The sequence below is a fragment of the Phytophthora ramorum genome, assembly GCF_020800215.1.
Source record: "Phytophthora ramorum isolate Pr-102 chromosome Unknown Phyram_PR-102_s0002, whole genome shotgun sequence".
In the NCBI taxonomy this organism is placed as follows: Eukaryota; Oomycota; class Peronosporomycetes; order Peronosporales; family Peronosporaceae; genus Phytophthora; species Phytophthora ramorum.
Window position 1 is genome coordinate 1,210,756 of NW_027150648.1, and position 17,000 is coordinate 1,227,755.

General features: G+C 55.8%; 6 protein-coding genes across 6 annotated transcripts; 2 read left to right on the forward strand and 4 right to left on the reverse strand.

Moving 5' to 3' along the window:
- Positions 1-742: 742 nt before the first annotated feature.
- KRP23_1802 (Condensin-2 complex subunit H2) lies at positions 743-2,991 on the forward strand (the record flags this gene model as incomplete). Its single annotated transcript, XM_067886457.1, has 2 exons — positions 743-783; positions 864-2,991. The coding sequence occupies 2 exons, from the start codon at positions 743-745 to the stop codon at positions 2,989-2,991; spliced, it is 2,169 nt and encodes a 722-aa protein (XP_067749135.1).
- A 157-nt stretch (positions 2,992-3,148) lies between these two features.
- KRP23_1803 (Cytosolic arginine sensor for mTORC1 subunit 1) lies at positions 3,149-4,309 on the reverse strand (the record flags this gene model as incomplete). Its single annotated transcript, XM_067886458.1, has 3 exons — positions 3,149-3,250; positions 3,312-3,838; positions 3,892-4,309. The coding sequence occupies 3 exons, from the start codon at positions 4,307-4,309 to the stop codon at positions 3,149-3,151; spliced, it is 1,047 nt and encodes a 348-aa protein (XP_067749136.1).
- Positions 4,310-4,555: 246 nt separating this feature from the next.
- KRP23_1804 (uncharacterized protein) lies at positions 4,556-5,416 on the forward strand (the record flags this gene model as incomplete). Its single annotated transcript, XM_067886459.1, has 1 exon — positions 4,556-5,416. One exon carries the CDS (start codon positions 4,556-4,558, stop codon positions 5,414-5,416), a length of 861 nt encoding a protein of 286 aa, XP_067749137.1.
- A 1,773-nt stretch (positions 5,417-7,189) lies between these two features.
- Positions 7,190-7,678, reverse strand: KRP23_1805 (uncharacterized protein; the record flags this gene model as incomplete). Its single annotated transcript, XM_067886460.1, has 1 exon — positions 7,190-7,678. One exon carries the CDS (start codon positions 7,676-7,678, stop codon positions 7,190-7,192), a length of 489 nt encoding a protein of 162 aa, XP_067749138.1.
- A 1,558-nt stretch (positions 7,679-9,236) lies between these two features.
- Positions 9,237-11,198, reverse strand: KRP23_1806 (Lysine--tRNA ligase; the record flags this gene model as incomplete). The annotated part of the gene is made up of 1 exon (XM_067886462.1): positions 9,237-11,198. The coding sequence occupies one exon, from the start codon at positions 11,196-11,198 to the stop codon at positions 9,237-9,239; it is 1,962 nt and encodes a 653-aa protein (XP_067749139.1).
- A 3,699-nt stretch (positions 11,199-14,897) lies between these two features.
- Positions 14,898-15,669, reverse strand: KRP23_1807 (Secreted RxLR effector protein 124; the record flags this gene model as incomplete). Its single annotated transcript, XM_067886463.1, has 2 exons — positions 14,898-14,938; positions 15,030-15,669. The coding sequence occupies 2 exons, from the start codon at positions 15,667-15,669 to the stop codon at positions 14,898-14,900; spliced, it is 681 nt and encodes a 226-aa protein (XP_067749140.1).
- Positions 15,670-17,000: the final 1,331 nt, after the last annotated feature.

Sequence of the window (17,000 nt, forward strand, 5' to 3'; positions counted from 1 at the left end):
AGAAGGCTACGACAGATATGGGGGCATCCGTCGCGGAAGACGAGTATTTGCTCGAAGTCTCGAACATGGGCCTCGTCGTGCTCTCAACGGTCGACCCCACAGGGATCGCGTACTTGGCGTCTCAATTCGTGCAGCCCATTTGTGGACCCACCGCCTACCTTGGCGAGATCGACGATGGCACTCTATACGATGCGCTGGGTCTCATGACTGTGGATGAGGCGTTCGAAGGTAGTTACGGATCGTGGACCAAGGCGGGTGACGGAGTCGTTCGTCTTATCTTTGAAAGCACGGATAAGGAGGATGTGACGGTGGTCATTCATACGGGTGGAGAAGACTATGCCGAAGTGGACGTCGGCGCAGGTGAGACGGTGGTTTGGGACTCCACCGTCCCTGAGCTACAAGACAAGAACATGTACCTCGATCGGTGGCGGCCTGGCTTGCTCGGCTTGCCAGGCTCAGGTGGCGGGTCATTGCTGCTGTGGATCCCGCGTGCGGCGGACGGTGGCCACATCACTATGCACGTACGGATCAATGTCAGCTAGAAGCATGTCGACAATTACCCCGACATTATGCAGTGTTTTAACCACAAAAATAAATGTGCAAGTGCAAAATATCGTAGCTAACCAAAAATTGGTTTCAAGATTTGGCTGTCGTCTGATTTTCGGCCAATCAGCGTTCCTCCAACATTCAAATTATCGCGCGTTCCAGTCCCCAAAAAGCGGCCGCAGCAGCAGCATTCGACATGAGCGAGGGACGTCTGCAGCACCTGCTGCAGCCCATTCGGTGCGTGCTCTTCTCTCTCATCCTCTTCTGCATCGTCTCCTCCCTCTTCTGACCTATTTCCTGCTCTCTAATTTCCTCAGGGACCTGAGCAAGAACTGGAACATCGACTTGGCCTCCGAGTTGGAGGAATACATGGACAAACTCGAGAACTTGAGCATCGCGTTCGACCCAGAGGACGGCGCCAGCATCGACAGAGACGGGGACAGCGTCATGAACTTCGCCGAGGCCGCGCTGCTCATCCAGGGCACGAGCGTCATCTACAGCCGCAAAGTCGAGTACCTGCACGCGCTCGTGTTCCAGACGCTCGCGCATTTGTCCAAGCAGCAGGACGACAAGCCGCAGAATCAGCAGAACGGGGAGCCAATAGACGGACAGGACGAGGAGGAGAATGATGACGCAGAGGCCGGCGCGTTCAACAACCCACTGCCGCTCTACGACGAGCTACAGGAGGCCAAAGCTGCGCACATTACGCTGAAACAGGTGACGCAGCAGGACGAGGAGACGGAGACTGATAGGAGGAGGAAGAGGAAGGAGGCGCGCGCACTTAACAGGAGCAAAAACAACATGCAGGCGTCCATTGCGCTCATGGGCTCGCTCGTGCCAGATGAACGGGACCACGGAGAGACGTTCAAGCTGATGTCGTGCAATTTGCACGCCACGGGCGTGCTGCTGCTGGACGAGGCGAGCAAGAAGTACTTGCGGCCGCAGCAGCAAGCGATTGGAGACCAGTCGCTTGCGTTTGGCGAGACGCCGGGCAAACAAAAGGGCATGTGGGTGGCGGCGGATGGCGAGACCCCCGCAATGGCGCTGAACTTTGATGATATGGACGCTAGCGAGGATGATGGCGGAGATGGGAATGGATTGGACGAGCAGCCGGACTACGAGTACGACGGTGGGGATGCGATGGACCAGGACGTCCCCGTGGAAAACACTGGAGATACTGCGCAAGAGGAAGGCGCGTCCGCCCCAGAGCCGCTGGGTCGTGTAACTCGCTCGGCTACAGCACCTCCGACGGATGAAAAGGACCCGTGGGCACCTCTGGATGCTTACGATGCCAGCACCTCGGTGGCACGGCCATTCCGGAAGGGCCGATCATACCCGAAAGTGCCGGCGTACAAGAAAAAGAAGGCAGGTGTTGCAGCTCTCAGCAACAAGGAGAGCGCTGTGGGCATGGACGACGATGCCGAGCAGGACGGCTTGTCCGACCCGACGTTCCAGGAGCGCTTCTTTATGGGATCGGACGGACCGCAGTGGGCATCGTGGGTCTGGACTGAGACTTTGAGCGACAACCCACTGGAGAAGACGTGCAAACGAACCTTCTGCAAGGCACCACTTCTCGTCAAGAGTTGCGACGCGCTCTGGCAGCGTGAGGCCAAGTGGCGCAGTGCCATGCGTCGCTGCGAAGCTCGGGAGAAGCAGAGTGCTCAGGCTATGTTGCTGCGCGAGCAGGCTATGGAGGAAGAGGAAGCCGAAGGAAACGACCAGATGCAAGCGTTGACGCTGTCCACGGCGACAGCACGACTGGATATGGCTTTCCGACATGATGCTAACGGAACTAACGATGACGAGGACGACGACAACGGAGACGACAATGCTTACGACGATGGGTTTGATGGCGGCGACTGGGACCAAGGGAACGACATGGACGACCCGATGGGCTCGTACGAGGCAGCCGCTGCTGCCACGGGCAGTTCCGGTGGACCGCTTACGTACGAAGAGATCTGCAGGCAACACTTGGCCTCCTTCATGTCCGGTACTGAGAAGTACGTGCGCGAGACAGACCTGAGCAAACAGGTCAGCGACTGGCAGGAGAAGCTGACGCCTCTGCTCAAGCAGCAGGATGCGCACCCGGCCTTTGATATCCATCACTATGGCCGTGAGATCATCGACCGTCTGGAGGAGGAGCAAAAGAGCACCAGCCTGGACAAGCACAGCAGAGCGACGAGGAAAGATAAAGCGACGAACAAACGGGCGAGGCTGGACCCAGTACCCGAAGACGAGGAGGAGATCGAGACGGTGCCATTCGAGACACTGGTGGGCGGGAAGAGTCCATTCGAGGTCTGTCGGCTCTTTCTGGCGTCGCTGCAGCTGGCTAACAACGGCAATGTGGCGCTTTCACATGCACACACCACAGCTGATCACGGCAAGGTACCGTTCAAGATGCAACTGCTCAGCACAGCCAATGCCTACGAAGCCTTGCAAGCTTGATCTGAACAAATCACCACAATATACATACAGCGGCGTCCATTTGAGCTATTTAGCCTGCACACGATTCATCAGCAGGGAGCTCTCGTTATCTCGACCCTCGTACTTCTAGCGTCGTGTCTTCCTTCGCCTGCCTGTCATAAATACGTTTCTCTCTAGCTCAGGCAGTCAGCGGCGCGAAGGCACCTTCAAGGAGGCTGAAGTGATCTCTCAGAATTGGTAGAGCGTCGTCCCATTCGTCCTCCTTGATCAACATAAAGTCCTGGCAAATACACACGTGAGAACGGCGTTCTCAATCGAAACCACAATGCCAACGCTCGTACCGTGGCGTAGGTACTCAGGTAAAATACAGTGGTGCCGGCGTTCACCAGCACCTGGGTCTGACCCGCAACAATACCCGTCTCGGCAAAGCCCAGCTTCGTGTTGCCGATCTGCACAGGTCTCCAGAAGTCCGGCGACACGAGCACTCCCTGATCCCCCTGTTCCATGAGTGCTCGTGCCTTGTCAAGGAACCGCTCGTCACTCGTGACCACCGAGATATCATCCCCCGTCTCCGAGTAGCTCAAGAACCTCGTCCCCTCGTCCTCCAGCCTCGGCTTAAACAGCAGCTCCACGAGCGAGTACAAGTGTCTGCGCACAAACGCCCTGTTCAACTGCACAAGATGCAGCTTCACGTCCGGCACACTAAGCGGGTGGTGATGCACCGCTACCGGGTCCTCCTTCTGCTCTACCTCTTCCGTTGCGTTCACTTCCCCTGGTACTCGCAGCTCGTCCCCGTTCTCCATCTCAATGCAGCAGAAGCGCTGCAGACAGCCAATGGCCGCGTCCAAGTCCTCCACTTTCACCAAAACTACGTCACAAATGAGTCTCAACCTACCTCCTTCTACCCCCTCCAATGCTCACCATAGTCCGACTGGTACGTCGAGATCTGGAAGACGCTGAGCCCGTGCGCGGCCAGCTCCGTCGTGAGCTGCGTGAGCACTGCTAATTGGCTCAAAAAGGCGCCGGGCCCGGCCGACGCCACCTGCAGCGCCTTCCAGCGCAGCGACTCGAACTCCAGCGCCCCCGGCGGGAACTTGTCCAGCAGCTGCTCCTCGAACACGAGCGACACCTCGTGCTGCGTCTCCACGTAGCTCAAGAAGCGCAGACTCTCGCTAGTCGCCGTGTAGAACAGCAGCTCCAGAAGGGGCGGCACCAGCGCCAGTGACGAGCGCAGGTCGTAATCAGAGCAAGTCGAAGCTGACGCGCCCAGAGCGATGGACCGTTCTGCACTTGTGATCACCAACGAACAGGAGAGGCAAACAAGCTGCACTTCCGCCATTTTAGTTGCCGATCGCGAGCCAAAAAGCAAGTGAAAGGGCAAGCAGTCTGTACCACCACACCACAATTGATATCATTGAGTTTAACATGATATCCGTATAAACAGTCTGATATGTATGTACTATCACTGTTTATTATACATATCGGCACGGTATAAACCCATATAAACAGATATCGATATATAAAGATATCTATGTACACGAGGGCGGAAATCTTGGAAAGCCTCTCGACAAAAACGCAAACTGCGATGGCGGACTTGGTGCCGCGGTTGATGGACTACGTCGAGACGTTTCCGCCCGACGGAGACGTGGACGAGTTCAAGAGCCAGCTGAGCGGCTGCACGCACCGCGACCTGCGCACGGCCTGCAGTCGCTTCAACCTGCCCGGCGTCCGCAAGCAGAACAAGAAAGGAGGATTCATCTCGCTGCTCGTCTCGTACTGGAAGGGCGAGGCCGTGCCCTCGAGCGAGGGGAATTACTTATCCGAGCAACCTGCGAACCATGATAATTTATCAGACGTGATGAATGAGGCCACCGACGTGACCCACTTCGTGCAGGTCTTCCCTCCGGAAGGTGACATCGACGAGCTGCGCGACCAACTCAACGGCTGCAAGGCCAGGACACTGCGCTCGGCCTGCGTGCTACTGGAGCTGCACCCGAAAAAGAACCACGCGAAGCCCAATTTTGTGGCTCTTTTGGTGGACTACTGGAAGGACAGTGTGGCGTGTACCCCCCAAAAAGTCTCGGCTCAGTCGACTGTGACTCCTAAAGCGGGGAAAGCTCCGGTGCCAAATGCCACCCCACAGACGAATAAGAAGACGACGAAGGGAGAGGACAAAGGAGAGAAACGGCACACGAAGAGAGTTCGTGAAGAGGTAGAGAAGAAGAAGGAGGCGCCCAAGAAGAAGAAGGTGCTGGAACGTACTGGGGACATCTTTGAAGAGGAGAAAAGTGACATTATGGCGGCGTCCTTGGAGAAGGCCAAGGTGGTCAAGGAGTGGGCGTCGGCGATGGAGATTCTGTCCCGTGTGGATGGCAGTGCCGAGAGTATCGCGTCCATCCGAGCGCTGATTGGCGGCGTGGTGGACAGCGCAATGACTGAGCTGTGACGGGCGGAGGAGACGGAGGTCTGCATTTGGTATGGCGATCGAGTTTTTCGATTGGAGTTTTTAAGTTTCCGAGTAAGTTTTCACGAACAAACTCACGGTTTGCATTTTACTTGGAAGTATGATGTTCTGCCTTGTTGTGCTGTAGTGTCGGTGGTGCTTTGGATTAACCCATTATTCCCCGAAGGGCCTTCTATAGGTACGTAGCCTACAGAGTCCGAAAGGGCTAACGCCTGAGCCGGCTATCACCATGCAACCCTCCCCACCTCCAGATAGGCACTAGGAAACTTTTCTGCTACGTCTTGTCTTGAAGCAAATTTGGACGGTGCGCAGCCTCATCATGCAGGTCGCGTGACGTGACATCCGTTGAGCAGCTCTCGAGTCGACGCAGCATTCTCCTCGAGCCTTACGTCCGCACTGGGAGGTCCGTCAACTAACAAGAACAGCATTTTTAGATGTGGCGGGTACCTCTTCGGCTGTCGGGACTCCTTCATCGATCTTCTTCTTCTTCCTCCTCGCCTCCGCTGAAGACGGTGCTTGCGCGACGCTGGAGCTTGGAGACTGGACGAGTGCGCTTGGCAGAGCGAAATGAAAAGTGAGAGCTTGCTCGAGCAATGAAGCGCTGCCAGGGAAGTCTCGGGGGGGGGACCCAACAACACCTTTGAGAACACCTTCTGCGAATGCTGGGCTCATGAGAGCAATGTTGAAGTGCGTACGTGCAGCAGGACATTGAGTGCGACCAGCAATGGTTAGATTTGAGAGAGCTGCATGGACAGACCTTCCCATGCCTGGACTGGGCAGCAGCCCTCACGTTTGATTTTGATCCATCCACCACGGCAAGAAATCCTCGGGAACAAGGCCAGCTTCATGCTTTACACTTGCCTACACTGTGAAACATACGAAAGTTCATCAAACAATCGCCGGCATTCACGTGTCACCCCAGGATTTCAAACTTGTCGTACCCTCTGACATAGGTGAATGGGGGGGGGGGTTAAAGGTGCTTCTTGCGGCTCTGAACCGAGCCGAGCAGTGCGCTCAAACGATCGTTCTTTTCCACGTCACGATCCCGCGCATGAAAAACTACAGTACTTTGAAATGACCCAAAGAATTGCGAGATCCACTGCTGAATCTGTAGCTTCGAAACAAATGTAAGAAGCGAACGACATCGTTGCGGCCCGCTCCAGCTCCATCCATTGTATCGAGCGCGCAACCTTTTGACTTCTGTGAGCGTTCAACCCCTTCACAAACCAGAACGTGCTGCGCCATTCATCACTGCTGCTATGCAGCCCTCTAGACGGCTCGCGTGAAGCCGTTTACCACTTTGAGGCGTCCGCAAGCCGCGGCAGTGCATTCAATTACTTCATAATCTTGAGATGCCACCGCAGCTCCGTATTCATCGCCGCAGTTATAAGCTCTCCAAGCCCCTTCAACGTTGCTGTTCTCAATAGCATTGCATTGCTGATTGAGCCACCGCAGCAGCTCGAGGAATCCTTTATTTTCTGCATCGACCATACCCCGTGATCCTCTTGTAAACCCATAGCAACACACAAATTTAGCCGAGCAAATAGAGTAGAAAAACTGTGTTGACAGTTGAACTGCCTGCTCTGTCCTACTATTGTTTTTCATACTGCTCATCTCAAATTTCTTGGATACCCATCCGTACTCTGCGAGATTAAACTTCGAGGCGGCACTTGGTGCTTCATGCCCTAATACTGCAGCAGTATCACGTACTAGCCACCAGTAGACGTGTATTTGTCGATGTCACCCATTTGCTCATTAATGTGGAGCCCTGTTAATCTTGGTCATTTTCCAATCGCGGTATCGTATGGCAATGGCACCAGCTTCAGTGTCTGTCTTGCCAGCAGCCACCAACAGTGGAATGACGTCGTCAGCTTCCATGAAGTTTGCCTTGAACCACTCGTCAAACTTCGGGAAAATCTGATCATCTCTCTCACCCATGATCTTGAACATGTTGGCCGCCTTCGGCTTCTCCGCCTTCCGCGCCCGAAGTGTTGCTTTGAGAGCACCTACTCCAGGGATTTTCAGTTTCTTCAAGAAGTCAAAGTTCAAGTTCAGCGCTCGCTCCTCCTCCTCGCTGTTTTTGCCTTGATCAGCAGCTAGCCCTCTGAGAAGCTTCTTTTCCCCGCCGCCCACAGTAATCTTCGAGACAGAGGCCCAGTTGGAATTCTTGTGCGTGGAGACCGCAGTGGCGAGTCCAAGAAAGATGGCTGCGATCAGGAGCAATATAATGCTGAACGAGCGCATGTTACGATGTTTGCGCGCTGCAAAGTAAGTTGTGAAGTGGCCAAGCACTGCTTGGCAGGCGGTACATGTACATCAACACAATATCTCGGTCCAAAACTTATCCTATTCCTACTCTTAGAGCATCTCACCGGTTGGCAAGAAACGAGACCGGGGTGCGAACAAACACGGACGTTGCTGCTGCCACGGATGAATGCGTGGCCCACATTAAAGGTTGAGGCACGATCTTCCCGTGGTCTGGCCCCGCTTCACGCCTCAAAACTAAAACTAACGCCAACCAGGAATGGGCCACCCCGCGCGTCTCCCACCGCTTTTACAGCAAACACATCCGTGGCAGTAAACACTTCCCATCTCGAGATCATCCGATCCCAAGTCTGTAACGAATGCAGTAAGTAAGGAGCACGTGGACGGCGGAGTTGCACTTAAAGTGACCAGTCTATCCCCACGCAGAGCTAAACAATAAGACCACTAATTCTTGGGGCTTTGAATAATCATTCTCATACAAAACCATCTGACAGGACCAAAGGTCCCCTTCACAGCGCCAGTCGAGTTTGTGGACGTAAACGGTATGTCTCTCAACAAAGCATACCGGTATCTCGGTCCGATCCTATTCCTACTCTACTTGCCACACAGCCCACAGGATAATAGTAAGGTGGATGATGCGGCAGACGTTTACGTGGTTGCAGGATGATGCGGTCTTCGGCGTGTTGGATTGCTTGCTCGGCACTAGGATTCACACTGGGATTCAACCTAGCCAGCAGAGCTAAAATCCATGCTGGCGGCGCTAAGCCGCCACGCTACCCCAAATTCGAGACTTGATTCACTTCCTACTCGCTTTCCTCGCGTCTCTCTTACTTCAAAACCTGCAGAGATTACAGGCGATCGGGTAGTTGTCTCGAACCAGGGCAAAAAACCTTCGCAACTTAGCCATTGAACTTCAGGCTACGAACCGAATCAGCACTGCAGACGTCAAAACGACCCAATGCTGTTGCTAGATCCATATCCGCGGTTGAACAGCCCTCAGATCTGTTTGAGTGAAGCCACTTTACCCTCCCCAACAGTTCGATAAGGCAATTGCCGCTCAGGAAAGTAGTTCAAATCCCCCGATGCAATGGCACTCGGTAGACCAATTGAAAATTGCCATTGTCGGTAGAGCGGGTCGTGTACTGAGGTGTCAGGTCTTTGGAGGGGTTTCATAACAAAGCGTTGTTCAACGTGTCGACGGGCGAGTGTCCACTTGGATGAATCGGCTAGGTACCGGATGCAGGGGTAGCTTGTGTGACGTGTGGCAGGCCGTCTACCTGCCAGCGAACCGTGGTGGTCTACAGCGTGACCAGTAAGGCGAATCGTGAAGTGATGAGCGGAGCTGACAACACTTTGACGAAACTTTCCACACAAACCAGCAAGTGCATCCATGTATTCTACTAGCACAACAGAGGCCGCGGTCATAAGCGACGCACGAGTAAACCTCTCTAGCCTAGCATGTGGGCATCAAGTAAGACAGACGCAGACGACGGTGCGTTTGTTCCGCGGTCCTTCTTCCCCTTTTGCCATCCTCGCTCTACCACTTGGCACGCAGTTCGTTGGGGAAAGCAGCCACGAAATCCAGCCACTTCTGGACGTTCGGGTACTTCTTGAGGATGTCGTCGCCCACAACCTTCACGCGTTCGAACACCTGCGTGTCGTCCTTCGAGGGGGACGAGCCGTTCACGAACGTGGAAGCAGCTAAACGCTTCTCCAGCTCGTCCAGGGCCACAGAGCCCGTGGCGGAGATCAACGCGGCCGATCCGCTAGCCGCCGAAGCGGCCGGGGCGGTCTGCTCATCCGGCTTCATGGCAGGGAAGAGCAGCACCTCCTTGATGTTGAAGCGGTTGGACAGGAACATGGTCATACGGTCGACGCCGCAGCCCCAGCCAGCGGTGGGCGGCAGGCCGTACTCCATAGCCGTGCAGAAGGACTCGTCATGCGGCTGGGCCTCGTCGTCACCGGCGGCAGCCTGCTCCATCTGCTCAATGAAGCGTTCACGCTGCACCTTGGGGTTGTTCAGCTCCGTGTAGGCGTTGCAAATCTCGGCACCAGCCAGGAACAGCTCGAAACGCTCCGTGAGGCCCGCCTTGGAGCGGTGGTACTTGGCCAGCGGCGAGTTGTACACGGGCTGGTCCATGATGAAGAACGGCTTGGTCCAGTTGGCCTTGTTGTCCTCGATGAAGTGGCCCACCAGCTTGTCAAGCAGACGGGCGATCGAGCGCGGGGCAGCGCACTCCAGCTCGTACTTGGTCACGAGCTGCTCCAGCAGGGGCAGGCACTTTTCCGGGTCTTCAATCGGGATCTGGACGCCCGTGGCCTCCTCCACCGCCGCGACCATGCTCACGCGCTTGAACGGGGGCGTGAAGTCGATGGTCACGGGCTCCTCGCCCACCTCCTTCTGGATGGTGATCGAGTAGCTGCCCGTGATCTCCTTGACCATCTCGGAGAAGAGCTTCTCCGTGAGACTCATGAGGTCGTTGTAGTCCGCGTACGCCATGTAGAACTCGCAGCTCGTGAACTCGGGGTTGTGCGTCAGGTCGATGCCCTCGTTACGGAACTGGCGTCCGATCTCGTAGACGCGGTCCAAGCCGCCAATCACCAGCTGCTTCAGGTACAGCTCGGGCGCCACGCGCATGAACAGGTTCATGTGCAGGTCGTTGTGGTACGTCACAAAGGGCTTGGCCGTGGCGCCGCCCACGATCATGTTCATCATGGGGGTTTCAACCTCCAGGAAGTGCTGGTCGTCCAAGAACCGGCGGATGAAGTTGATGATCTTGGCTCGGGTCTGGAACACGCCGCGCGTGTCGTCGTTCATGATGAGGTCCAAGTACCGTTGGCGGTAGCGCGTGTCCTGCTGCAGCGTCAGGCCCGCGTGGCTCTTGGGCAGCATGTGCATGCACGGGGACAGCAGCACCAGCTGCTGCGGGAAGATGGACAGCTCGCCCTTCTTAGACTTGCCGGGGTGGCCCTTGACGCCCACAATGTCTCCGCGTCGGAGGATGCTGTGGATCTGGGCAAAAGCCTCGGCGCTCTCGTACGTGCCCACGTCCGACATGATCTGCAGCTTCTTGCCGTCCGCGCGCAGGTCGTAGAAGACGAGCTTGGCGCCGGACGCGCGCTTGCTGTGCAGGCGGCCGGCCACCGTCACCACCACGTCCGTGGAGTGGCTGCCGGCCTCACAGTCGCCGAATTTCTCGTGGAATTCCGGCAGCGACGTGGTCACCTCGAACTTGTGTGGGTAAGGGTTGATGCCCTTCTTCTCGAGCTCCACGAGCATCTTCTCGCGGTTGGCGAAGTACGCGGTGGGGTCCAGTTCCTCGTCGTCAGGGGAAGCGGCGGCTTTCTTGGGCTGCGTGGCGGCCTCGGCAGCCTTCTTGGCGGCCTTCTCGGCCTTGGCCTTGGCCGCCTTCTCCGCCTTGAGGCGGCGCTTCAGTTCATTCTTGCTGATGGGCGCGGGGGCCTCCGCCGTCGCCGGGGTCTCGTCCGTGCTGCTCATGATCCGAGGGGTCTGGGCGGCGAGATGGATAATAAATGGCTGGCGGAGGGTATACAGGAAGATATATGGTGTGGGAAACGTAAATGTGTATACAGTGTATACATTTAGTGAAGTTTTGTTTGGGTTGGTCCGACATGAAGAGTGAGCGGAAGCGACAAGAAAGTTCTGCTGGTGTGGACTGCCCCAAGCGAATTTATTGCAGCAAAGTTGCTGCTCACGAAATGAATCAGTTCGGGCTCTATTACACGTCAACGAGTGCCATCATTGCATATGTCAACCAGTTGAGAAGATCGACCCCGACGGAGCAAAGTCCACAAGAAATGTCTGCGTGATTGTCTCGGCTCGTATCCAGCAGCATCCACAAGTCAGTGTGAAAACTCCATCGCAACCTCATACTTTTGAGCACGTTTCATCGATGCTTCGAAGAACACCTTCGACATGTAAAGCATCAGTCATCTCAAATCGTCGAACCGAGGTGCCCTATATTTGCTCTGCCCAACGACTATACTAGCACGTGGCTATAGTATAGCATTATCAAACGCGTCCATTCAACCCTGCAAATAGTGTCGAGCAACAACCGGAAGCATCAACTGCAAGATCGATCGAAAAAAGTGTACCCATTTAACTGTTTAAGTTCGAAAACCTGCTTCGAGCCAATCACCGCCGAGAGAGCGTGCCTCATTCACCATTATCAGCCGTCGATCGCAGAGCTCAAAGCATGCTCACCTTGTCCAGCGTATCGGCTGTATGCCGCTCCCGCCCGTCAATTGCAGCGCTGAGCCACGTGGTGCTCAGCTTGGATGCGTATTTGGATCCGTCAATGGCTTGGACCATCCCGGACGCCGTCCGATTCGGATCCGTGCGACTTCTCGATCGGGTCGCTGCTCGGATCGACGCCTTGGGAAGTGGCAATGGCGACAACGAGGATAAAATGCAGCAGGAATTCCAATTGAGCGTGCCGAAGGCCATGTCTCTAGGGTTCCTGGAGGTGGTACAGTGGCTGGCTCGACGATATCCCAATGGTCAAATACCTTCAAGTGCTGTTGCAGAGACTGCCAAGAACGGCCACTTGTCGGTGTTACAATGGCTGTTTGGGCACCATGATCACGTATATTGGGGTGGTGACGAGATGTACAATGCAGTGGCTTTTAACCACTTGGAGGTGGCCAAGTTCTTGAACGAATACACAGCCCCTCCGCTTGACGACGCGTTCCTGATTGACGAGGCGGCGAGGCATGGAGATCTCGAGATGATGCAGTGGTTGCATGATGAACGGGGCGACCAGTTGACGTACGAAGGAGTGCTGCGAGCGGTGGATTATGGCTTCGTGGATGCGGTCAAGTGGATGGTCGAGACTTTTCCCGACCACGTGGCGGCCAAGAATCTCCGCATGGACTACGCGGCAGCGAACGGCCATTTAGAGATGATTCGATGGCTACATAAGCAGCACGCGTGGTGCACGAAGCAAGCGGTGAACCACGCGGCGGGCAACGGCCATCTTGAAATTGTGCAATTTCTGCATGAAAACCGCTCGGAGGGCTGCACTACCGACGCGATGGATATGGCAGCAGCTAATGGACATTTGGAGACAGTGAAATGGTTGAACGTTAGCAGGAGCGAAGGATGCACACAGTATGCGATGGACTCGGCAGCGAAGAACGGATTTCTCGATGTGGTGAAGTGGCTACACGAGCATCGTAGTGAAGGCTGCAGTAGCCAGGCAATGGACAATGCAGCAGGTGCGGGGCATTTAAAGATTGTTCAGTGGCTACACAGTCACCGCACAGAAGGATGTACTCGTGCGGCAGTGGCAAACGCAGCTGCAAACGGACACTTCGAGGTCGCGGACTGGTTTAGTCAAACCTTCCCTGATACGTTTGGTCCTGCTTCTTCAGTATAAGTCTCCTGTGGCTCAGAGCTGCAGTCTCTAGCATGCGTCAGGTAATGTAAAAAAACTAAGAGACCAAAGCTACCAGGCCAAACCATTCGCCTCCATTTCGAGTGACGTTGAGACGCTACTCGCCATTCTCCTCTTCCCGACAAGAATTCGAGTTCGCACTACTGGAATCGCCTGGCCGTGAATCTTGTATTCATCAGCTTGAGCAGCACAATATTTCTGCTGGATACTCGGGTGATCGTGTCCTTTTTGGTTCAGAAGCCACTCCAGAATCCTTTTGTCCCCTCTTTTGTCCCCCAGCTTTGCGAATTCTCCTCGCCCAAATGTCACCTGAGACCTGGGAGTTTGGCTCGCAGAAATGCTCCACTGAATCATCCTCTGGTTTCCCGCTCCACTCGTGCAGCTGCATAACACGATCCTTTACTGCACCACGGTCGTTCAGCCAAATTGTGTTCTCTTCGTGATCGGCCTTCAATGCCTTCCCACATCAGGATCAACAGCTCAAAATTGACACCCTGAGCCTACCGCTTGAGCGTGAGATGGAGCAGAGGACCATTATTCGAATACAGTGTCTGGGTGTCTTGTATCATAGATACCTTAGCTCTCGGTAGTTTCAAAACTCGTCATATATCAATTAATTCTGTCTCGCAGCCACAGACATTCGTGTGCCTCGCCACAGTTATACATCCCAGTACGTCGGAACCCTTACAGCGACGTAGTTGCCTACGCCGCGTGCCACATGCCGAGACTGTGCAGCCACTCCATCAAATAGAAGTCGTCTCGGTCGGTGGCTTCAATTACGCGGTCGCGATCGAACCGGTCGGGGTAATGGGAGTGGAGCCACTGCAGGATCTCCAGGTGGCCAGACCGCGCCGCATTTTCAGCTGCTCGCCATGTGCATCCCTCGTTGCGGTTGGTAAACAGGAACAAAAGCACTTCAAAATGACCACCGCCAGCGGCCTCATCCATCGCACCGGTCGTGCATCCTTCAATACGGTGCTGGTGTAGCCAACGCACTGTTTCCAACCATCCTCCAGCTGCAGCGTAGTCCATGGCAGCCGACGTGCAGCCCTCGAATCGGTTGGCCTGGAGCCACTTGATGGTCTGCAGGTGTCCACCAGCGGCGGCGCGATCCATGGCATGCACTGTACACCCCTCCTTGCGATTTATTTGCAGCCACTTGACTATTTCCAAATAGCCATTAGCTGCTGCGTTGTCCATAGCATTCGTAGTGCACCCCTCGCGGCGCTGTGCGTGCAGCCATCTCACCACTTGCAAGTGGCCAGCACCAGCAGCTTCGTCCATGGCTGCGGTGCCGCATCCTTCACGTCTGTGGCGATGCAACCAACGCAGCGTCGGGAGCTGATTGTTCGCAGCCGCTCCGTTCATCGCGTCCTGAGTACAGCCTTCCGACCGGTTCTCATGCAGCCACTGCACAATCTTCAAATGGCCGTTGGCAGCCGCTCCATCCATCGCGCGCACCGTGCAGCCTTCATGCCTGTGCTTGTGCAGCCACTGCAGCACCTGCAAGTGCCCGTTCCGTGCCGCTCCGTCCATCGCCTCCCTTGTGCAGGCCTTCCAGGACTCCTGGAACCTGTTCTGGTGCAGCCACTTGACCATCTCCAAGTACCCGTTCGACGCTGCCTTGTCCAAGGCCGCAGTCGTCCACAGCACGCACTTGCCGTCGAACTTCTTGCCATGCAGCCACTTGGTCACCTGTAGCTGTCCGTTCTCCGCCGCCGCGGTGGTCGTCCTGGTGGTGACGAGTCTCGGCGAGCGTCTGGTCAGCTTCTTGACGGCCTCTAAATGTCCATTGGCAGCGGCTTCATTGAGCGCGCTCTCCCTAAGCACAGAATGGCCCTTGATCATGTACTTAAACACCTCTAAGTGGCCCTGAGCGGCAGCCTCCCCCGCGCCGTAGCCCGACCACTGACCTCTCGTCTTGTGCAGCCACTTGACTAGCTGCAAGTTGCCGTTGCGCGCCGCCAGCTCGATGGCGTTCATGCCCACGAGCGGCGGCGCCGTGTGTGCGTGCAGCCACTTGACGACGACCACGCGGTCGAACCGTGCGGCCGCGCGCATCTCGTTGGCGCCCCAGAAGACGCTCGCGTGGTGCTCGTAGAGCCACTGCAGGATCTGCACGTGTCCGGCCTGCGCCGCCGCCTCCACAGCGTCGGTGACGCGTCCCTGCGGGTAAAATACCGCACAGAGCCACTGAACGACGCGCAGATCGCCTCGTTTCGCGGCGTTGGTGGCTCCACGCGCGAACGCCCACTGCTGGTACAGCGGGTTCCGTTCCGCGGCACATTGTGCGTCGTAGAGGCGCTCTAGCAGATGCAATTTGGCGCTTCTAGGGGCTCTGGAACACGCTCTGGGGATGGAAAATCTCGGCGAATAGTCCAGGTACGCGCTCATGCTGGCGAGCGCGTGTGGGAGCGCGGCCACGGCTGGGGACGCGCTGCGCAGGGCCACGAGCACGCACGAGAGCGGCTGTAGGCAGCGACTGCGGCACGCGGCTTTACGCGGCGGCGCGGCGCGTACGAGTCGGCGCTCCACGGCCCAAGACGCCGTCATGTTAGGCACGAGGACCGTTATATCAGGGACTGCGAGGGACGAGGTGAATTGTCGACTGAAGGTTGTTGAGTTCAAGATTCTTTTTGACTGGCGTGTCTCTCGCACCGGACGTTTTAACGCGATGCGGATTGGATGAAAAGGAAAGGGAAAGTCGCGGATTGGACGAAAGGTTGGACTTGTTGACGACACTAAACGCGACCAAGCAACGACGTTGATCTCCCCAGCCATCGAGCCGAACCAAGTGCCAACACGCCCCCAGCCAAGTGCGCAAACAAATCGACCCCAATGACGCCCAGGCATTGTCAACACTTTGTTGTCCTTGTATATCAACTTGGGTTGCCTCCATGCCGCTTGAGAGAAAATGGGATGGACCGACGAGATCATGAGGATGTACGCGATCTTCTGCAGACGCTCCAGCTAGTCGTCTCTGCCAAGTCGGACAAGCTGCCACCCATGGTCGTCCGGAGACTCTGAAGTGCCTCAAGGCTCGGGGCTGTCACCTCCGACCTGTCGACGCTGACGTGGAGAAGGCATACCATAATTTGGCTGCCCTGGAGGTTGAAGTCGTCTCTTCCCAAACATGGCAGCCAAAGGAGGTCACATGGGGATTCTTTAGTGGCTTCTGAGCCAAACAGACATGATCCCCAGTGTTGAGATAAAGCATTGTGCTACTGGTCTGCATTTTAACCGCAGCGGGGGCTGCACCATGCAGGCTATTGACGACGCGGCAGGCTCGGGTCACTTCGACGTCGTGGTGCTTCTTAATCACTGAAGGTTGCAGTGCCAGCACTTCAACCGCCACGACGAATACATTTTTGATCCTATACGGATCAATTGGTGTTGAAGGGCATGCTACAAGCATTTGCGCGAGCCGGACATGCCACGACGCAATAAAGATGACAGTAAATTCGCGCTGACCACTCATGACGGCAAGTCAAAGCAACCTAGCGGGCCCTTCATCCTCGATCACGTGCTGATCGATGACTACGTTCCGCTTTTCGCAAGATCGATGCTGGGAATGTATGACGCCATCCACTCCGGTTTCTTCTACCACTGCACGGGAAACAAGCACGAAGTATTGGGGATTTTTGTCGCCATCTCGATGGTCGTCCGGACCGAGCCTGCGTTCACCATGGGCCCGTGATTTGTTTTGGCAAATACATTACAGGAGTGCTGTTAGGATGATCATAACTTACATTTACAGACCCAGAGCTACCATTTCGCCTTCATTTCCGAGATGGCTAGACGGCTGTTGCAGTGGCAAGCAACAGCGAGTTTGTCGGGGGGGGGGAATTCGAGCTACTAAATTTATTGACCGCGAACTGTTATAA